This window comes from Lucilia sericata, unplaced genomic scaffold (assembly GCF_015586225.1).
Source record: "Lucilia sericata isolate MDLA Ls3-8-SP2 unplaced genomic scaffold, ASM1558622v1 Contig001146F_arrow, whole genome shotgun sequence".
Classification (NCBI taxonomy): domain Eukaryota; kingdom Metazoa; phylum Arthropoda; class Insecta; order Diptera; family Calliphoridae; genus Lucilia; species Lucilia sericata.
The window spans coordinates 127,501-152,500 of record NW_023995117.1 but is presented as its reverse complement, the minus strand read 5'-3'; the positions used below and the strand labels follow the sequence as shown (position 1 = coordinate 152,500).

General features: G+C 33.3%; 1 protein-coding gene across 1 annotated transcript in view; it reads left to right on the top strand.

The window, feature by feature from the left end:
* The window catches only part of LOC119610272 (cyclic nucleotide-gated olfactory channel-like), a gene marked incomplete at its 5' end in the record, with an annotated part of 27,066 nt that extends 5,616 nt beyond the window's left edge, over positions 1 to 21,450 (top strand). Inside the window, 6 exon segments of the mRNA XM_037965413.1 lie at positions 12,305 to 12,384; positions 12,387 to 12,474; positions 12,809 to 13,028; positions 13,109 to 13,200; positions 15,452 to 15,802; positions 21,313 to 21,450. Of these exon segments, the coding sequence (XP_037821341.1) occupies positions 12,305 to 12,384; positions 12,387 to 12,474; positions 12,809 to 13,028; positions 13,109 to 13,200; positions 15,452 to 15,771 (800 nt within the window).
* Between the last annotated feature and the right edge of the window lie 3,550 nt (positions 21,451 to 25,000).

The window sequence follows — 25,000 nt, the reverse complement described above, 5'->3', positions numbered from 1 at the left end:
TCAATTTCTAAAATTTTATCCAAATTGTCTCAAAGAGTTCAAATATGCCCTTTTTGGTACTTTTTTCCTCCCTACTAGAGCAATAAAAATTGTATTCTAAAAAAGATTCAATACCAGCAGTGGGAATATATTATTAAATAGTCATGCATTTGTATAAGCCAATAAATAGAAAACATGTTTTATAAAAAGTACAATTTTTTCCCCTTAAACATTCAATTTTCCAAAAAGTACCAAACTTGTATTTTCAATAAAGTACGATGCATGGATGGCATATTAAGTTTTAGTTTTATGAAACTCTATTTGTGTACATTTAACTTGTTGCCACAGAACCAATCTATTTCCTATATGTGTGTGTAACTTAATTATATTGCTCTAAATTTTATGAATTGCCATGCAAATGTTTATTTAAATGTATTGGTTTTTAGAAAAAAAAGTTTAGTGCTATTCTTAAAAATATGCTCGAAATTAAGAAACAAATGTATGTATTTACTTAATTTATTATCCCTAGTTATATATAACACTCGAAATTACTTTTTAGGATGATTTCATAAACACGGGTTTTTTAACTCCAGAACGTAACGAAAAAGTTCGAAATCAAAAACAACAAGTTTCTAACAATATTTAATATTTAAAACAAATTTAAAGAGATCCAATGGACTATATCGCGAATATGCTGAATATTGGGCATTAGTTCGTATATACAATATCGAATAATATTATAACCTATATAGACTAGACTACAGACTTTATTACAGAATAGCCTAACAGTCTAGACTATGTCTATACTACAGACTATAATACAGAACAGACAACAGACAACTCTGTAGTTAGACTATAGACTAGACTATAGACTAGACTATAGACTAGACTATAGACTAGACTATAGACTAGACTATAGACTAGACTATAGACTAGACTATAGACTAGACTATAGACTAGACTATAGACTAGACTAAGACTAGACTATAGACTAGACTATAGACTAGACTATAGACTAGACTATAGACTAGACTATAGACTAGACTATAGACTAGACTATAGACTAGACTATAGACAGACTATAGACTAGACTATAGAACTAGACTAGACTAGACTATAGACAAGACTATAGACTAGACTATACAGATACGACTAGACTATAGACAAGACTATAGACTAGACTAGACTAGACTAGAGACTAGACTATAGACTAGACTATAGACTAGACTATAGACTAGACTATAGACTAGACTATAGACTAGACTATAGACTAGAATATAGACTAACTATAGACTAGACTATAGACTGACTATAGACTAGACGTATAGACTAGACTATAGACTAGACTATAGACTAGACTATAGACTAGACTATAGACCTAGCTATAGACTAGACTATAGACTAGACTATAGACTAGACTATAGAATAGACTATAGACTAGACTATAGACTAGACTATAGACTAGACTATAGACTAGACTATAGACTAGACTATAGACTAGACTATAGACTAGACTATAGACTAGACTATAGACTAGACTATAGACTAGACTATAGACTAGACTATAGACTAGACTATAGACTAGACTATAGACTAGACTATAGACTAGACTATAGACTAGACTATAGACTAGACATAGACTAGACTATAGACTAGACTATAGACTAGACTATAGAGCTAGACTATAGACTAGACTATAGACTAGACTATAGACTAGACTAGGACTATAGACTAGACTATAGACTAGACTATAGACTAGACTATAGACTAGACTACTATAGACTAGACTATAGACTAGACTATAGACTAGACTATAGACTAGACTATAGACTAGACTAATAGACTAGACTATAGACTAGACTATAGACTAGACTATAGACTAGACTATAGACTAGACTATAGACTAGACTATAGACTGACTAAGACTAGACTATAGACTAGACTATAGACTAGACTATAGACTAGACTATAGACTGACTATAGACTAGACTATAGACTAGACTATAGACTAGACTATAGACTAGACTATAGACTAGACTATAGACTAGACTATAGACTAGACTATAGACTAGACTATAGACTAGACTATAGACTAGACTATAGACTAGACTATAGACTAGACTATAGACTAGACTATAGACTAGACTATAGACTAGACTATAGAACTAGACTATAGACTAGACTATAGACTAGACTATAGACTAGACTATAGACTAGACTATAGACTAGACTATAGACTAGACTATAGACTAGACTATAGACTAGACTATAGACTAGACTATAGACTAGACTATAGACTAGACTATAGACTAGACTATAGACTAGACTATAGACTAGACTATAGACTAGACTATAGACTAGACTATAGACTAGACTATAGACTAGACTATAGACTAGACTATAGACTAGACTATAGACTAGACTATAGACTAGACTATAGACTAGACTATAGACTAGACTATAGACTAGACTATAGACTAGACAATAGACTAGACTATGACTAGACTATAGACTAGACTATAGACTAGACTATAGACTAGACTATAGACTAGACTATAGACTAGACTATAGACTAGACTATAGACTAGACTATAGACTAGACTATAGACTAGACTATAGACTAGACTATAGACTAGATAGACTAGACTATAGACTAGACTATAGACTAGACTATAGACTAGACTATAGACTAGACTATAGACTAGACTATAGACTAGACTATAGACTAGACTATAGACTAGACTATACTTAATAGACTAGACTATAGACCTAGACTATAGACTAGACTTTAGACTAGACTATAGACTAAGCCTATAGAATAGACTATAGACTAGACTAATAGACTAGACTATAGACTACTAGACTATAGACTAGACCTATAGACTAGACTATAGACTAGACTATAGACTACATAGACTAGACTATAGAACTGAACTAAGAGACTAAGACTAATAAGACTAGACTAATAGACTAGACTATAGACTAGACTATGGAGCTAGACTATGAACTAGACTATAGACGAGACTATAGACTAGACTATAGGACTAGACTATAAGGACTAGACTATAGACTAGACTATAGACTAGTACTATAGACTAGACTATAGACTAGACTATAGACTAGACCTATAGACTAGACTATAAACGAGACTATAGACTAGACTATAGACTAGACTATAGACTAGACTATAGAACTAGACTATAGACGAGAACTATAGACTAGACTATAGACTAGACTATAGACTAGACTATAGACTAGACTATAGACTAGACTATAGACTAGACTATAGACTAGACTATAGACTAGACTATAGACTAGACTATAGACTAGACTATAGACTAGACTATAGACTAGACTATAGACTAGACTATAGACTAGACTATAGACTAGACTATAGACTAGACTAGACTATAGACTAGACTATAGACTAGACTATAGACTAGACTATAGACTAGACTATAGACTAGACTATGGACTAGACTATAGACTAGACTATAGACTAGACTATAGACTAGACTATGGACTAGACTATAGACTAGACTATAGACTAGACTATAGACTAGACTATAGACTAGACTATAGACTAGACTATAGACTAGACTATAGACTAGACTATAGACTAGACTATAGACTAGACTATAGACTAGACTATAGACTAGACTATAGACTAGACTATAGACTAGACTATAGACTAGACTATAGACTAGACTATAGACTAGACTATAGACTAGACTATAGACTAGACTATAGACTAGACTATAGACTAGACTATAGACTAGACTATAGACTAGACTATAGACTAGACTATAGACTAGACTATAGACTAGACTATAGACTAGACTATAGACTAGACTATAGACTAGACTATAGCTATAGACTAGACTATAGACTAGACTATAGACTAGACTATAGACTAGATATAGACTAGACTATAGACTAGACTATAGACTAGACTATAGACTAGACTATAGACTAGACTATAGACTAGACTATAGACTAGACTATAGACTAGACTATAGACTAGACTATAGACTAGACTATAGAATAGACTATAGACTAGACTATAGACTAGACTATAGACTAGACTATAGACTAGACTATAGACTAGACTATAGACTAGACTATAGACTAGACTATAGACTAGACTATAGACTAGACTAAGAGCTAGACTATAGACCTAGACTATAGACTAGACTATAGACTAGACTATAGACTAGACTATAGACTAGACTATAGACTAGACTATAGACTAGACTATAGACTAGACTATAGAAGACTATAGACTAGACTATAGACTAGACTATATATAGAGAGCTATAGACTAGACTATAGACTAGACTATAGACTAAGGACTAGAATATAGACTAGACTATATACTAGACTATAGACTAGACCTATTATACTAGACTATAGACTAGACATAATATAGACTAGACTATATACTAGACTATAGACTAGCTATACTAGACTAGACTTTATAAGACTAGACTAGACTATACTAGACTAGACTATAGACTAGATATAGACTAGACTATAGACTAGACTATAGACTAGACTCTAGACTAGACTGTAGACTCCACTGTAAACTACAAAGACTAGACTATAGACTTCACTACAGACTACAAAGACTAGACTATAGACCAGACTTTAGGGAAGGCTATTGGCTAGACTATAGACACGACTATAGACTACAAACTAGACTGTAGGCTAGACTACGTAAAAGAATAGACTACATATTAGACTATTGACTGTAAAGACTAGACTTTAAGCTATTGACCAGACTATATATAGACTTGGCTATTAAATAGACTATTGACTATACCATAGACTCGCTATATACTCAACTAAAGACTTGGTTATAAACTAGACTATAGATTCGCTTAAAGATTAGTAAGTACATTTTAAGATCACTTTGATTCAAAAAAAAAGCTTAAATTAGGTTTTTCACACGTAACGTATCCGAATTTGAATCAAGTATGAACTTCTGAAACCGATACGAATTTATTTGAGTACGTATAACGCTTGTCTTTTGTGAGTACATCTGCACTATGTTCCTCCACCCATATTATAGCTAAAATCGATATACGTGTATAAGTTCTTTCCATAATTAGCTAAAAAACTATATAGGGCGATTGTGCTGCAATTACTTTAAATTTACTGATTGCTGGTGTTGACTCAGAGTGTCCATAATGTCGCTGAGTCTTATCACAAATATGTGAAAGTTAATAAAACAGCTTGTATTTCATGTATAATTGTTTTGAATCAAAATTAATGATAATATGGCAATTTATATTTTTATTAATATCGCATTGCTGTTATACCTTTTTATGTTGATATATATTATTTTCTATATATATTCATTAACAACATAAATATTTCAGTATTCTTTATTAAATATTAAAATAATATTTTTACCATTCATATCAGAGCATTCGTTTTTATTTAATAATCTCTGCTGCCTTTAAGTGCATCATTCATAATGAGGGTATACTACATACAATTACTTAAATAATTAAAAATACAAACATTTATTACCACAGTCATTAACATCATCGTTATTGTCATTCCCATCATCATCATCATCATCGTCTTCTTTATAGTCACCAGCACTATCTCCCTCTGTCTTTCTTTTCGTATCTTTTATAACCATATAATTTTAATTGCCATTAATAGTACGACATAATTAAAGACTTGACGTTAAAAATTTAACAAACAAAAAATATGTAATAACACAAATAAACTTATTTTTAATTTCCTTTAATTTTATTTATATCACTGCATTCCCTTGTGCATTACACAATGAATCCTCCTTCAAGCCTTGGGCTTGAAGGGTTAATGAAATTTTATTGATCATTTAATATTAAAGCTGAAAACAAAAACAACATATTCATAAATATCCATATCAACTCTTTAATTGGTTGAATTATTTCAAAATATTATTAAACAAACATAAAATGAGCGCATATTCATTAGAGTGGTACAAATTTTAAAACTCTTTTAAAATTACTAATACAACACCTTACAACATACGTCGCTACAACAACGATTATGAATTCTACAAATCATCCAATTCACAATTGGCATCGTATCGTTGTATATAGTACATTTATTACTATTTTGTTTTTGTTCACGACATCGATTTAGATTTCTTTCCTCTTTTAAAGTAGCACCATCCTAATGTATGTACACTGACAATTCCGTGAAATAATCAATATGCATATTTTCACGCATTATATTACATTTATTACAAACTTTGCATATTTGATACATGATACTTTAGCATTATTATACTATGCTTAAGCAGTGGCTTAAATGAACTTTTAATAAAATCGGAATTTAATTCTGCAGCAAAAAAAAATAATATTAAATAAAGCATATTTTTAATCAAATTAATATAAAAGTTAAAATGGCGAAAAATAAAAAAAAATGTTAAAACAAATGACGCATTTATTTCACTAACAAAAATTTATAATAAATTTACCCCACAATACTATAGAGGGGAGGGTCTTATGCATTTTGTTTGTAATGTACAAAGATATTGGTCCTACACATAACTTATAATATACCGAGTACTTTCTGAGTTTATTTAGACATGTTCATCCGCTAATTTTAGATCAAATGTGTTTTTCGGCAGAGCGACAAATCGTATTGCATATTTTAGAGAATTTCATAGTGAATTATAAGTGAATTTTGACCTTCAAGTGATTTTCTGAAGGAGACTTTGTTTGGGGCCAGAGTCAAAGGAATCCCGATCATTTTGAAAAAGTTTTGCCAATTTTTGGAGAGATACAATAACACTTAACATATTCATGAGCTCAAAAGCCCAACTATTCGGATGGTACAGTACGATTTTATCCAATTTCCAATATGTTTCGTCTTTGGTTCGAAAGAAGAGTATGTCCCAAATTTCAATAAATTATGTTGAAAATTGCGACATGCAGCCTGTGCACAAGATTTACATGGACAAACAGATAGACGGAAGGACATAGCTAACTTGATTCAGAAGGTGATTCTGAACAAACATCAGCACAAACGCATAATACCCTCCCCACTATAGTGGTGTAGGGTATAAATACATCCCTCTTCCAAATGTTATGAATATCAGCCAATGTTTGACCCTAACTCCCATAAAAAGCCTTAGCAAATAAATTTTTCTTCAATAATTTGCTTAAATACATCGGAATTAAGACAAAAATTCCACATAGAAAAGTTCTCTATGAGAAATAAATAATCTTAAAAATTAGTTAGTTAGTTAGTTAGTTAGTAAGTCAGTAAGTAAGGTAGTTAGTTAGTTTGTTAATAGTTAGTTAGTTAATTAGTAAGTCAGTAACTAAGTAAGTTAGTTAGTTAGTTAGTTAGTTAGTTAGTTAGTAGTTAGTTAGTTAGTTAGTTAGTTAGTTAGGTTAGTTAGTTAGTTAGTTAGTTAGTTAGTTTAGTTAGTTAGTTAGTTAGTTAGTTAGTTAGTTAGTTAGTTAGTTAGTTAGTTAGTTAGTTAGTTAGTTAGTTAGTTAGTAGTTAGGTTAGTTAGTTAGTTAGTTAGTTAGTTAGTTAGTTAGTTAGTTAGTAGTAGTTAGTTAGTTAGTTAGTAGTTAGTAGTTAGTTAGTTAGTTAGTTAGTTAGTTAGTTAGTTAGTTAGTTAGTTAGTTAGTTAGTTAGTTAGTAGTTAGTTAGTTAGTTAGTTAGTTAGTTAGTTAGTTAGTAGTTAGTTAGTAGTTAGTTAGTTAGTTAGTTAGTTAGTTAGTTAGTAGTAGTTAGTTAGTTAGTAGTTAGTTAGTTAGTTAGTTAGTTAGTTAGTTAGTTAGTTAGTTAGTTAGTTAGTTAGTATTAGTTAGTAGTTAGTTAGTTAGTTAGTTAGTTAGTTAGTTAGTTAGTTAGTTAGTTAGTTAGTTAGTTAGTTAGTTAGTTAGTTAGTTAGTTAGTTAGTTAGTTAGTTAGTTAGTTAGTTAGTTAGTTAGTTAGTTAGTTAGTTAGTTAGTTAGTTAGTTAGTTAGTTAGTTAGTTAGTTAGTTAGTTAGTTAGTTAGTTAGTTAGTTAGTTAGTTAGTTAGTTAGTTAGTAGTTAGTTAGTTAGTTAGTTAGTTAGTTAGTTAGTTAGTTAGTTAGTTAGTTAGTTAGTTAGTTAGTTAGTTAGTTAGTTAGTTAGTTAGTTAGTTAGTTAGTTAGTTAGTTAGTTAGTTAGTTAGTTAGTTAGTTAGTTAGTTAGTTAGTTAGTTAGTTAGTTAGTTAGTTAGTAGTTAGTTAGTTAGTTAGTTAGTTAGTTAGTTAGTAGTTAGTTAGTTAGTTAGTTAGTTAGTTAGTTAGTTAGTTAGTAGTTAGTTAGTTAGTTAGTTAGTTAGTTAGTTAGTTAGTAGTTAGTTAGTTAGTTAGTTAGTTAGTTAGTAGTTAGTTAGTTAGTTAGTTAGTTAGTTAGTTAGTTAGTTAGTTAGTTAGTTAGTTAGTTAGTTAGTTAGTTAGTTAGTTAGTTAGTAGTTAGTTAGTTAGTTAGTTAGTTAGTTAGTTAGTTAGTTAGTTAGTTAGTTAGTTAGTTAGTTAGTTAGTTAGTTAGTTAGTTAGTTAGTTAGTTATAAAAAAGGTTAACCAAGGCTGTAGTCAAGATTATAGCCAAGGGTATAACAATGATAAGACTACATAAATACAGTCAACACTACAGTTCAGATTCTACTCAAGACTACTATCTAATTTATGGTGAATACTGTTCTTGAACCTCTGCATTTACCTCAATATGGACCTAACTTTTCCATAAACTTTAAATGTTCTACGATCGCTTTATTGTTTTACTATTTCTCCAAATGTTAAATATTGTTAGAAACCCCAAATGGAATGTTATCGTGGACTGAAATTTAAAATCGTGGTTTTACCGGATATTTCCAGCCAGATTTTTATACGGACTAACGGACTCCTTAAACAATAATAAAATTAAAAAACTTGAACTTGCCTTTTGTAAATATTTTATAACAAACAAATCGAGCTGAATAAAACAATTTAAATTTTTTTCGTATTTAATAATAAGATAATTGCACAAATACGTTTTAAAAATAAAATATTTCCACATAAATAGTTATTAAGTTTTAAAACCCTAGAAAAATAGAAAAAACAATTTTTAGTTTAAAAAAATGTTTAGTATTAAATATTTGTATGAAATGTATATGTATTTGTGTGTTAACTATTATTACCACCTATTTTAAACCAAATACAAAAAAAGACAGACTCCTCCCCCTTTTTCCAATTTTCTCAATAATAATTTTTCTATTTATTGTATTGCTATGCCTGGCCGTATTAAAAAAATCCAAAACTGTTGTTTGTATTTGTTTAGTAACCTTTATGGTAATATTTTTAGTTTTATTTTTGATTTATTTAAATTTGTTCTATTTTGATTTGTTTTATTAGTTTTATTTTTTTTTGGTTTTTCAAAATAAAATTTTGTTTATTTTCATTAAATTATTTTTGAGTTTTTGTGTTATTTTATCCCCCCCATTCATCAACATTAAATATTTGATGCATAAAATATTTATTTGTTTTAATTAAGCGTAAAAAATCAAAAATTATTTTTGCAAAAATCAAATAGAATTTTTTGTGGATTCGATGAATGCTTTTTAGTTACGATTAGAAAAATAAAATAAAACATTTTGCACGAAGCACATATCCAATTCACACATATACACTCATGCATTTTAATTGGTTTAGAGAACACATATATATATAATAAAGCAAATTTTCCAACAATAGAAAGGTCACGAATTAATGGAGAAATTGAAATTAGAAAATCATGCAAATTTATCGAATAAAAATAAAATAATAAAAAAATTATTCTATAAACCTTTAATAAGTTATTATTAATGAGACCCTGTAAATTTAGTCAAAGTATGTATTTGTGTCCTAAACCCATTTCCCATCTTTCTGGGAACATATAAACTACGCGGCTGATTATACGTCTCATGTTCATAGTAATTTCTCCTTATTTAATAAAAGTTTACTTTTGTATTAAAAATTACTGTGACGTCATACTGTGCCTTATTGTCTACATATAAATAATTTAAAAATACTTAAAAATATAATAATGCATTTAATCCAATTTTCAATAGATAATAACTATCAGGGATCAGCAAAAAATATATTAATATTAAATGAATTTAAACGTGTTTATGCATGTCTCTCATTGCAATTGTTATAATTGAAACGATAATTAAAATTCCTCCCCCAAACTTACACTAATAAATTTTCATTATTATATAATATCACATAATATTTATCTTTTTATATAGAACTTTAGACTGATAGGAACTATTTACATTAGACTGCTGCAGCAAATAAAGATTTAAATTTACATACAAATCTTTAGTTCCACTTTGGGCCTCATTAGATACAGACGATTTAGCTATGTACTACGTCTGTCTGCTGAAAGCACGATATCGTATAAATAGGAAGTACCAGAACTATAGTCCTAGAACTATAGTGGACTATAGTCCAGACTGTAAGCTAGACTATAGTCCAGACTATAGGCTAGACTATAGGCCAGACTATAGACTAGACTATAGTCCAGACTATAGACTAGACTATAGTCCAGACTATAGACTAGACTATAGTTCAGACTTTAGAACTAGACTATAGTCCAGACTATAGACTAGACTATAGTCCAGACTATAGACTAGACTATAGTCCAGACTATAGACTAGACTATAGTCCAGACTATAGACTAGACAATAGTCCAGACTATAGACTAGATTATAGTCCAGACTATAGACTAGACTATTGTCCAGATTATAGACTAGACTATTGTAAAGACTATAGACTAGACTATTGTCCAGACTATAGACTAGACTATTGTCCAGGCTATAGAGTAGACTATAGTCCAGACTATAGACTAGATTATAGTTCAGACTATAGACTATACAATGTTCCTGATTATAGACTAAACAATAGTCCAGACTATAGACTAGACTATAGACTAGACTATAATATGGACTATAGACTAGACTATAGTCCATACTATAGACTAGACAATAGTACAGACTATAGACTAGACTATAGTCCTGACTATAGACTAGAATATAGTCCAGACTATAGTCTAGACTATTGTCCAGTCTATAGACTAGACTATTGTCCAGACTAATGACTAGACTATAGTCCAAATTATAGACTAGACTACAGTCCAGACTATAGACTAGACTATAGTCCTGACTATAGACTAGAATATAGTCCAGGCTATAGACTAGACTATAGTATGGACTATAGACTAGACTATAGTCCAGACTATAGACCAGACAATAGTCCAGACTATAGACTAGACTATAGTCCAGACTATAGACTAGACTATAGTCCAGACTATAGGCTAGACTATAGTCCAGACTATAGACTAGGCTATTATCCAGACTATAGACTAGACTATAGTCCAGACTATAGATTAGACTATAGTCCTGACTATAGACAAGAATATAGTCCAGACTATTGACTAGACTATAGTCCAGACTATAGACTAGACTAAAGTTCGGACTAGACAATAGTCTAGACTATAGATTAGACTATGGTCCAGACTATAGACCAGACTATAGTCCTGACTATAGACTAGATTGTAGTCTAGACTATAGACTAGACTATAGTCCAGACTATAGACTAGACAATAGTCCAGACTATAGACTAGACAATAGTCCAGACTATATACAAGACTATAGTCTTGACTATAGACTAGACTATAGACTAGACTATAGCCGAGATTATAGACTAGACTATAGTCCACTCTATATACTAGACTATAGACTACAGTCCAGACTATGGTCCACAATATAGTCTAGATTATAGAATATTGTTCAGAGTAGACCATAATTCAGTTTTGACTAAAGTTTAATCTATAGTCCATACTATATTGCAGTCTATAGTTCATACTATAGTCCATAGTATAGTCCGTACTAGAGACTAGACAATAGACCAGACTATAGTCCTGACTGTATACTAGATCATAGTCCAGCCTATATTCAGGACTATGTACTCTAGAAATATATTTCTCTTTGAAATTACTTCCTCATATGTATATTTTGGAGCCAGTCTAATGTGCAGGTGTTAAATAAAAACTATAAACAAAATCCATACATAGTTATTTATTTATTTATCAGCATACAAATAGCATGTTACATACATATTTAATTAGATATTATTTAATTATCATTTATTCTAATTTATTAAATTCCAATTAAAATTTAACAAAAATTAATTATGTGTTTCAACAACTACTGCGAAAAAAAATAATTCATTATTTTTATTTTTTCTATATTTTTTAATCCTGTTTTTTTTTTTTAATAAAATCAACATCATTACAACATTGATGTTCACAGGTAATCGTCGTACAGCATCTGTACGTTCCGTGGGTTACAGTGATTTATTCGTGCTGAGCAAAAAGGATATGTGGGACGTTTTTTAAAGGAATATCCCGCCGCACGTGTACGACTGGAATCAATTGCTGTTAAACGTTTAGAGAAATATAAAAAAGCACCATTGGAAAAAGGTATTTACAAGCATTCATCAATAACATTAAAAAAATCATTAAAGGAAACATAAAATTCGCTACATCAAAATTTCTAGCTCACCAACTCTCTCAAAATTTAACATACCACCTCTACATCAAACATTCATTCATTCATTTCTCTACTAAATCACTTAATTATTTTCATTTATTAAATTAATTGCTCATTGCACAAAAAACAAACATTAAACAACATTTAAATACATTATAATAACATACATTAACATAAAAAAAATAATTTGAAAACCAGAAAAAAGACAACCGAAAAGAAATTTAAATTCTATTTATTTATTTGTATACGAAAAATACAATACAGTACAATACTTTAATACAGTTGCCATGGGTCGATGTCAGTCAACACCGGGCTTGGTGGAAAGTTGTGGTCGTACTACATTAGAAGATATGTATTTGCCACAGCCACCATTAGTGCCACATTCTGTGCTATTGCAACAGCAGCAACAACAACAACAAACACAGCGTCAAACGCCACACGATCAAGTACAACAGCAGCAACATTTACAAAATTTGGCATATAGGTTAGTGTCGAAAGCAAATAACTGTTTCTTATTAATATTGCAATACTAAAAAACACTTTAATTTTATTATTTACTTTTAGTCGAGCTCCTAGTCCACGTTCTAGTCAAACATATATTGAACGTATACAACGTACTACAGAATCACCCGGTTCTTTAAGTCCCAGTGTGCACAGTTAAGATGATAGGCCAGCTTAGGACAATCAGCACAGCAGGCAACGAGACCACCAGGCACAACCACGGGAGAACAGGGAAAGGAGAGGACAGAGCGAAGGAAGGAACGAAGAATGGAACGAACGAACAAAGAACGAACAAAGAACGAACGAACGAACGAACGAAACGACCGAACGAACGAACGAACGAACGAAAGAATAACGAACGAACGAACGAACGAACGAACGAACGAACGAACGAACGAACGAACTAACGCACACGAACACGGAACGAACGAACGAACGAACGAACGAAACTAACGAACGAACGAACGATACGAACGAAACGAACGAACGAACGAAATCCGAACGAACGAACGAACGAACGAACGAACGAACGAACGAACGAACGAACGAACGAACGAAGACCGAAACGAACGAACGAACGAACGAAACGAACGAAGAACGAACGAAACGAACTAACGAACGAACGAACGAACGAAGAACGACAACGAACGAACGAACGAACGAACGAACGAACGAACGAACGAACGAACGAACGAAACGAACGAACGAAAGAACGAACGAACGAAACGAACGAAACGAACGAACGAACGAACGAACGAACGAACGAACGAACGAACGAACGAACGAACGAACGAAACGAAGACTAACGAACGAACGAACGAACGAACGAACGAAACGAACGAACGAACGAACGAACGAACGAACGAACGAACGAAACGAAGAACGAACGAACGAACGAACGAACGAACGAACGAACTAACGAACGAACGAAGAACGAACGAACGAACGAACGAACGAACGAACGAACGAAACGAACGAACGAACGAACGCGAAACGAACGAACAACGAACGAACGAACGAACGAACGAACGAACGAACGAAACGAACGAACGAACGAACGAACGAACGAACGAACGAACGAACGAACGAACGAACGAACGAACGAACGAACGAACGAACGAACGAACGAACGAACGAACGAACGAAACGAACGAAAACGACGAACGAACGAACGAACTGAACGAACGAACAACGAACGAACCGAACGAACGAACGAACGAACGCGAACGAACGAACGAACGAACGAACGAACGAACGAACGAACGAAACGAACGAACGAACGAACGAACGAACGAACGAACGAACGAACGAAACGAACGAACGAACGAACGCAACGAACGAACGAACGAACGAAACTAACGAACGAACGAACGAACGAAACGAACGAACGAACGTAACGAACGAATAACGAAACTAACGAACTAACGAACGAACTAACGGAACGAACGAACGAACGAACTAACTAACGAACTAACTAACGAACTAACGAACGAACTAACGAACGAACGAACGAACGAACGAACGAACGAACGAACTAACTAACTAACTAACTAACTAACTAACTAACTAACTAACTAATAACTAACTAACTAACTAACTACTTTGCCGAATGTTGCTGGAAAATCACCTTTCTGGTAAATCCCCAGGCTGAAAATGAAAATGAAGTCAGAATGGACCTGAGACCAATATTTTTTTGTTTTATGTAGGAATCTTGAGGTCACGGGTGGCTCAATTTTGTATTAAAGACTATGCTGATTCCGAAAATGAATCAGAATTGAGGTGGCTCCAATATTTCATCCAAAGTTCTGAGCAAAAATTTCAGAACAATTTTTCCACGAAATTTTCATTTTATAAATGATTTCTTCTCAATCCAGAGGTTTTAGTCTAGGCTAGTAAGCAGTGTTGCCAGATTTAAGATTCTTGCTTTTCTACACAGAAACAAGTAAGAATTTATATGATACCCTACACCAGCGATTATGTTAAAAATTTTTGATTATGTATTTTAAATATAAAGTATTTAATGTCATTTTCACCTTAATTCAGAAATATTTCGACAATTTGTTGACAAAAAAGTGATTTTCTAAAAGAGGGGTTATATGGGGGCAGGGTATTAATATGGTCCTATCCTTTTACATTTTGGAAGAGGGAGGAATATCAGGATGTAACATGTCATTGTGATATTAGCGTTTATAAGTGAATTTTGACCATCAAGTCATTTTCAGAAGGGGAAATAGGTCGTCCTCTCCCTACTATAATTTCTTACTGGATTTTTTTATTAGGTTTGTTTGACGCTAAAATGCACTATCGGTCTACGATTTCTGTGAAGAGCGGCCCATTAAGTCTCAGATTACATATTCTCAAAATATGACTACTTACTATAACTGTTTTCTATATTTCTCATTACAGGTCACATTTGCGACTCTAGTTCTCACTTGGATTGTTACGGTACCGGAACCTCCGTAGCCAGTGTAGTAGGTGGCGGCACAACACCCCTATTGGGATCACACGAAGCTTTAGAAGATGAAATCAAACGTTTGCGTGAACGGCTACATACAGTAGAATCGGAAAATCAAGCATTAAATACAAAACTATCACAACAACAATGGGATTTGGAAAATCGTTTGGCTGAAATTGAAATGCAAATATGCGGTGTCTCATCGACATCAAGTCTAGATCCAGAACATGAAACGGAAGAAATGGAAAGAAATCGTGAGAGTATCATATAACACGGGAGCGAGCTGCCCCATCAGCCGATCGGTATGACGATGATGTACATATCATGCTATTCATGACCACCCACAAAAAACAAAACAATTAATAAAACAACATCTTCAGAAACTTATATCACTCTCATCATTATCTATATTTGTGTATGTCTGTCTGTCGTTCATCATTTTTAAAACTATCTACATACATATGCATATTTTCTCTCTATATACATATATATAAATGTGTCAGTAATGTTTCACTGCATATACATATATTTATTATACAAAAAAAAAAAGAAATACAAAAAATCATACAGAATTCATTTAGAACAAAATATATCTTTAAATTTGTTCTTCATTGCTAAATGTTTAAGTGTTAATTAAATTTTTTATACAAATAATTAAGAGATTAAGATGTAGATTTTTTACTTGTTTTTATTATAAAAAAAAAACTTATGATATTTTATTTCTGCGATAGTCCTGTTATAAATGTATTGCAATAGATTTTATATTATTATAATTATGCTTTTTGTTTGAAGCTTTTTATTTTGCATTTATGTGATATTTGGAGTAATAGATTATCATTTCAAAGATACTTATAAAACAACATGATATAATCAGAACCACGATTTCGAGAATCATAAAAGTGTTAGGCCTTAGAAGCAAAATATTATTCAACAATTTATTTTAATTTTTTTCAAAAAGTGCTTTTAACTAGTCCTTGTATAATATAAACAACTTTTAAATTCTTTGTAAAGTTCGAGTTGTAGAGATTAGTTGGGAATCGATGTTCTTGTAATAAATCGAAAAGCAACGTATGCTGTCGGGTATCATGAGTGTCGTCAGTCTCACGAGTCTCAGTGAAGCTTGAATTGTAGAGATTGGTTGGGAATCGATGTTCTTGAAATAAGTCGAAAAGCAACGTATGCTGGAGGGTATCATGACTGTTGTCAGGCTCGAGTTGTAGAGATTGGTTGGGAATCGATGTTCTTGAAATAAGTCGAAAAGCAACGTATGCTGGCTGGTATCATGACTGTTGTCAGTCTCATGACCTTTTTGCGTACAACACTCGTAGTGGTTTCTTTTTACTTCATTTAAAAATAATTTGCAATATTTCCCAAAATTATTCAAGGTTAAAGCAACTTTTTGGTCCACAGAAGTATGATTATGAATATCGAATAAAAAAAAACTACAAGTGTATTTGAATAGATAGTTATGATTGAACCAACCTGTGCATTAGGGTCAATGATCCTGAGCGACTGTTTCTAATTTTGCATCGACTTTTTGATGGACCTATCCCGATCCAGTGAACGAACCAGACTTCACGCAAAGACAACGAAGAATAGATTAGATCATACAGGTCAATACGGAGAATAGTACAAACTTTCAGAAGGACATTTCCTTTCGCCATGTGCTTAGTTGAGGAGAAGTTTAATGATGTCCGACGTTCAAGCTTTCGTTCAGGATATCTTGCCAGGGAAATCTCACTATGCTAAATATCTGATCATGAATTATTGCCAAGATAACTCAGATCAGGTAAGATTTACAGATGGGTTCGAATAGAGGAGAGAACAGTGCAAACTTTAAGAAGTCTATTTCCTCAAGAAACTACCTTTCGGAAGATGATTGATACAAAAGAACATGTCGTAAGTTCTTCTGTATGAGCAGAATTATGATGTCATATAGTCATGTTCTAAGACATCATACCTGGGAGTTATCACGACCTTGGTAAACACAATGAATTACCACTGCGCCAAAACTCCGTTCGATCAGGAGGTACGGCGTATAATTGTTTGATCAGAACTATTCTTTGGAATCTACTACGAGGATGTTTAAAAAAATTTGAATATTGAGTTAATCCTGAGTTTATTCGAGCGACGAATTTTGCATCGACTTTTTGAGGGACCTATCCCGATCCAGTGAACCAACCAGGCTTGGTGCAAAGAGAAGATAGCTATTAAAAGTTTTGAGGAGAAGTTTAATGATGTCCGACGTTCAAGCTTTCGTTCAGGATATCTTGCCTGGGAGATGTCACTATGCTAAATATCTGACCATGAATGATTACCAAGAAAACTCAGATCAGGTAAGATTTATAGGAGATGGCTTTGAATAGAGGAGAGAACAGTGCAAACTTTCAGAAGTCAATTTCCACAAGAAACTACCTTTTGGGAGATAATGGATACAAAAGAACATGTCGTAAGTGGTTTTGTATGAGAAGAATTATGATGTTATATAGTCAAGTTTTAAGACATCATGTCTGGGAGTTATCACGACCTTCGTAAACACAATGAATTAAAACTGCGCTAAAACTCTGTCCGATTAGGTGGGCAACAGGAGAGGTACGACGTGTAATTGTTTGATCAGAACTATTCTTTGGAATCTTCCACGAGTATTTTAAAAAAATGTGAATATTGAGTTAATCCTGAATTTGTTCGAGCAACGAGTTTCGCATGCATTCGTGCATCATACATTAGGAGAACGTTTCCTATTAAAAAATATATTTAATATGATCTTTCAGTCATATGATTTGCAGTTTTATGCTTTACTAGATCTTCAGAGCTAGAAAGAGCTTAAGGGTATGTTCTGTTATGTCTAACCGTCAAGTTTCGCATAGGGCCTCATTATCGTATGAGTTATAATCGGAATATCATGATAAATATAATCTTTTTATACTCTGCTAAGTAACTGACCTTAAACATTTCGTGTAGATTATCGGATCTGAGGAAGTTAAACAGGAATATTGTCTAAATGTCTGTTGCGATTGACGTCCTATATTTGTTGGATCAAAACTTTTCTTTTAAATTTTGTAGGGAATGTAAAGGAAATTCCGGAATTTTTTTTGGCTATATGGTCATTTCACATGCGCTTGTCTTGCCCACCCCGGATCATGTTTCCATGATGAAATGTCCCATCATAGTGTATTGCAATCCCGGGGTAAAGAGGTGCTACCAGTTCCTCTAGTCTGCCGGGACTATAAACTGGTTGTTTACATTTTCACTGCCCAAACTAGTCATTGCATGATTTGAAAATAGGTCTAATCAGAGCACCACATAATCTGGTACTACGGGTGGCCAGTTGCCCACATGACTTATTCTGGCTGGTCAGTTGATTGAGGTTCCTTCGGGATCCACGTAGTGGCTGTGGTTGAAACCTAAATCGCAGGAAGGGGTGATTGGTTAAAAGACTGATACACGGTGAAATATAATTTTCATGATGAATTTCTGTTATCGTTCCTAGATTCTTGGAGCGGTACAAACTACAAAGCATGACCGTGGATTAATAAAATGTTGGATTTGAGCTGATAATGCAAAGATTGGGTATACGAGGTGGAGTTCTTCTGGTGCTTTTTGATGTGTATTCTGATTCGATAAAGCGGATGTAGTAATTGATGGATTTGACGGATGGAGTGATTTGTGGCTTATTGGGTGCTGAATAAAGGTTTTGCCCTTTCTTTTATTTATCGGCGATTTTCCTTCATGGTTGAGTGTGTTAGAGTTTACTCTAAAACATGCTCAACTTATCACAGTGGGTCTTTGTGGCCACTGAAATAAAGCTTATCAGTTAAAATGATCCCTGTTTCGGCCTACCAATTACGTCTCCTAGGTGATGTTGCCGAATCAACAGAGCCGTCTCAGTAGTGTGATTGAGCGACATATAAGGTTTTCCTTTGTCGGGGTTAGATTGAGCTTGCTCATGACACCTGTTATTCCTCAATGTGACTACTATGGCAAGAGATTAGATAGCTCAAGTACTTGAGCAAAGTGCGCGTATAATGGACCAGCATCCATATACGTAAATTGCCACCTGCCTGTAAGGAAGCACAAAGGGGCGGTGGTGAGTCATTATATTTTTAGCTTACCCAGTGGATGGAAAAGACCACCATGAAATGGGCCAACATGGCAGGTGTTTACGTAAAGCATTTCGACATTTATGCGCTTATCCTCGAGGAAATCCATGTTTACCCCATAGATTACGACGAGACAGACAAAAAGCTTAAGTTAGTCTTTAAGTGTACACTCTCTCTAACACGATTATCTTCATAAGAGTACATTCGTGACGAAAGACGATTTAGAGCCAACCAGGTGGTCAGAGGTTAGTGCAAATCACTGTCTTCTTCGAATGCATTGACTCTTTGTCGAACTGCTGGGACCCAGACTTAAAATACTGAAGGTATTGTTTACTAGACGTTGTGGTTGTGTGAAAACTATACCAGCAATTCGACAAAGAGTCAATGAATCCGAAAAATACAATGATTTCCACTAACATCTGACCACCTGTTTGGTTCTAATTCGTCTTTCGTCACGAATGTACTCTTTGTAAACGAGAACGAATGTACTCTTAGTGTCCGATACAGGGGACACTTTAAAGAACAAACTTAAGTTCTGTGTATGTCTCTTCGTAATCTATGGGATGACGATTGACTTACTCGTAGAACAAGCACAGGGGACACTTAAAGAACAAACTTAAGTTCTTTGTATGTCTCTTCGTAATCTATGAGGTGACGATTGACTTACTCATAGAACAAGCACAAGTTAAAATAGCTAATCACCTGGACAGTCGGTAGCTAGGAGTAATTCTAAGTGATAGGTTAAATATGTAGTTCGAAACTCTCCGACCGAACTGCTGGGTTTAAAACTGAACTAAATACTTTAGCAAGAACCTCATAAATAAACAGATTAGCTTGAGTTTTTCTAGGAAAAAAAAGTTGTTCTTCTTGTCAAATCTGAGTTTGATCTGTTGAGAGCCAGATCAGAGAGACTGACCTTAAAAATTCGTAACTTGACGTTGTGATCTCTGTAATGTTGCTTCGGGAAAATGTCTATGGGATGTTTATATCTGATTTTATTACTCTTAATATCATATATTTTAATTTTTTTTCAAAACTCTATTTTTATAATTTGCCTTTCTCTGCTTAATATACATATAATTTTTTTCCAATCATATACTTAAAACAATAATTACAACAACTACAACAACAATTTAATTAAAAAAATATATATCAATTGTATAATATAAATCTTTCATGAATGTATGAATTTTTTATTTAATTTAAATATTTATTTTTCTATAATTCTAATTGTATTGTTAAAATTATAATAAATTTTATTATTGTATCACGCATACAAGTACAGTGACTAAAACTACAACAACTAACAAATCAAATCAAATAATTGTTCTATTGAAAAAAATAATAATAATAAAACATTGCAACTACTACAATACAAACAAACCAAGAAAAAAATATTAAATCAATTCAGTCATCTATTGCTAAAATGTACATACCAACCAACTCAATAAATAATTGTTTATCATCATTTAAATATAAATGTTTGAAAAAAAAAAAAAAAAAAAAAAAAAAAAACAAAATTTCTTTTATATAAACTAAAATCATATATATAATTGTTATAAACAAACACACACACACACTCAAAATAATTATACCATAAATTTTTCATCATTTAAATCATTTAAAACTAATAATTATTAAATAAAATTTTAAATAAAATTGAATTTAAAAAAACAAATACATATATAAAATAAAAACACAACATCATTTAGGAGCAGCAGCTGCAACAACAAAAATATCCTTAACCAAACGAGCTTTAATCGATGATGCCAATTCATCGTCTCCGTTAACGTTTAATACCTACAGACGTTTCTCAAATATGGCCACCCAAACTCCAACATCATCAACGAAAAGATTTCACTTAAATAATTCCCCCACAACAACAACAACAACGGATGATGTCGTGGCAGAAGATCATATGAAATCTTTCTCATGTTCCTCACGTAGAGGTCGTAAAATAATGTCATCAACCGCAAGGGATTCATCCAGAGATCGGCATATGGATCTGGCAGCTAAATATTCTTCCATTTAAACAAGTAGTAAAAAACAAAAACATTTAACTCATTAAAATTGTGTATATAAATTAATTAAGCTATTAACAACAAACTTCAAAGGTAAAAAAACGAGTATAGTATAGTATATGATTATTAGTGTCTAAATTATAAAAAAAAGAAAACTTTTATAAAATTGATTTAAAAAAAAAGTGAAAAAAATAATTGAACCGAAATTTAGGATTAAAATTAATTCATTCAAATTGTTCATAACTTTGTAAATAAAGTAAGTAATTGTTTAATTTTTATTCATTTAGTTTAGTTAAACAATTAACACACACATATATATAACGAAATGTTTTCAAAATATTTAACATACTTTGGGGCTTTTTTCATAAGTGATCAGTTAAAATGTTTCAAAACTATAGTTGGTAGAACAGTGGTTTAGAAACTTCGAATTTTTGAAATAATTTATTGTCTCTACAACTATTAGAGATATTGTAATGCAATTTCACTTGGTGTAGCTTAGGTGTTTTCGAGCTCCCCCGATATCTCCAATAGTTCCAGAGATACCGAATTATTTACAAGAATAAAAGTTTCTAAAACACTGTGCGTGGTCAATAATGACAATATTCACCCCTATTCTGCATTTCGATTACGTTTACGCATTCAGTTACGCAACGATCGAAAAAAGGTATTCCAACAAAAAACTGAATCGTAAGAAAAAGAAGAAGCAATTCGTTTCAATGCTTTACGAATGTGTGTATTCTGCGTTACGATCGTACCTACGTACGAATGCAGAATACCAAAGTTGCCAAACGGAGAAAATTTTGATTCGAATTGAAATTGAGAAGACCAAGATCATCAGAGTGCAACCATATAGGTGTGAAGTTAATCTCTTGATCATCGCACAAACTGCTACACTCGAGCCACATGCTCTCTACTAAATATTTGCCATTGGAAGAAATTGCGTCTTCCATTATCTTGTCGTTGACCAGGATCTTCTATCTTAATTCAATGGAAATTGTAAGGGAAGCTCTGTCTACCAACTAGATCAATACCATAGTGGCAAAGTGATGCCCTGTATTTGTTGGAACCAGGAGGATACTATTTCGTTTAAAACTATTGAAACCAAGCTAAATGATTACATGGTATCTCTAACGAATGTAGTGAAGTCACTTAAAGCGAGTCTGGATTGCGCAGGTAGAGGAATATCGCTCTTATTGACCTGTGATTAGCGAAGTCCTATAGACGAAATATACTTTCCACCAAGATCTTTAGAGTGCAACTACATTGGTGTGCAGTTAATCTCATGATCATCGACAATTGCTAAACTCGCGGCTTACTCACGCTCTCTACTAAATGTTTGCCATTGGAAGCAATTGCATCGTCCATTATCTTGTCGTTGAACTGATCTTCTATCTTACTTTAATGGTCTATTGAAGTTTTGCATGTCGTGTTACTATAGCCGTATACTACATAGCAGAGATCGTCACACCATTACCATTTCCTTCAGGGCAACGCTTTAACGATAGATTACTTTGCTTTATTCACTCAGAATATGTACGATCACACTTACCTCGGACTTGTTCATTCTGAGAACCAGCTGTTAGGGTAAAGATGTCGAAGTGCTTTACGTAAAAGCCTGCCTTAAAGGCCTAATTTCACGATGGTCTTTTTCATCCACAGGATGAGTTTTTTTGACCACTCACCACCGCAATTTTTATACATGGTTCAGTCCATGGATAAGCACTTCGCTGAGGTACTCGAGCTGTTTAATTTCTGACCATTGCTGCACTTTCGAGATGTAAAAACATCACTTCTGTTTACAACCACGTAGATGGGATGGTCGGACAAGCGTCTCAACCAATTTCACCAACATTTCAACCGTCACTCCTTCTGTCATGCCGACATCTCCACAGTTACAACTCAGGATCCCTTTCGTTCATCAATACAAGTATCCGAATGATACATCTCACTCAATAACATACCCAATCTTTGCATTCTCAGCTCAATTCCAAAATTTTATTAATCCACAGCCTTGACCTGTGATTTGTACCGCTCCTAGAAACTATGAGTCCTAACAGAAACTTATCCCGAAAATTTTATATTTAACCGTGTATCAATCTTTTAACCATGCATCCCCTTTCCGCTAATTTGGGTTTAAACCACAGCCACAACGTAGATCCCGAAGGAATTTCAACCACTTGATCAGCCAGGACTACGTCCTGCAGGCAACTGGCCACTCGTAGTACCAGATTATTCCATGTCAAACCATCCAAGGACTAACCATGGAGTGAAATGTCACCACCAATTTGTAGTCCCGGCAGACTAGAGGTACTGGTAACACCTCTTTACCCCGGGATTGCAATACACCAAGATGAGGGTCTTTCATCAAGGAAACATGCCCGGCAACAGCACCTAACTTATCCCGAATTATAGACTTTACCGTGTATCAGTCCTTTAACCATCGTTCTTTTCCCGCGAATTCGGGTTTAAACCATAGCCACCGTGTGCACCCCGAAGGGACCTCTCCAATACTCAGAACAAGACAAAGTCCAAAACTCTGCCCTGTGGGCTAGCGGCACCAGATTATGTGTCTCTCTCATGTCTACCTTATGTCAAATCATTACAAGGTAAGACCGAGAATACATTTGTTCATCACTATTTTAGAGTTTCCGATAGACTAGAGGTATTGGTAGCACCTCTTTTTCTCCTGATTGCAATAACACCAAGATGCGGGAAAATCATCAAAGTGACAAGCTGTTAGAGTCAACTCATAGTATGTTCATGGTTCAATCCACCGACTAGAGGTATTGGTAGCACCTATTTTATCCTTTATTGCAATAACACCAAGATGCGGAAAGATCATCAAGGTAACATACCCCGGGAGGGAAGCTGTTAAGGTCAACACATAGTATGTTTATGGTTCAACCCACCGTTTCATTATCCCGAGTGAAAGTTTAGAATAATCTAGAACTCGTTTTTAATTCAGCCCTCATTGGATTGAACGGCATTGCTTTCGTCAGGTTAACTTTCTCGAATTCCCTTTATAGTTAGCGGCCTCGTTAAGACTCTTTAACTTTAACATAACGGTTGTCGGTATATATGAAGCTTCGGTTTATATATATTCTATGTAAATTCCAGGCGTTTTGTATATCCGAGTTCAAACTTTAAACTCGAAAACATAACGTGTTTTTAAAGCCATCTCTGTACCACCATATTCCTATGGGTATTTGCTCTAATGTTCCGCTTGACCATAATATTTTATCTGGGATTAGTGTCGTAAAGTTCCTGACAAATTCTGTTGCTATTGCCCCTATTACCTAATATCAATATCACATTGACTTCAGGCTGTTGGTAAGTTGTTAACATGCATTATTTCACTTCTGCTTAGAAACTTTTCTGG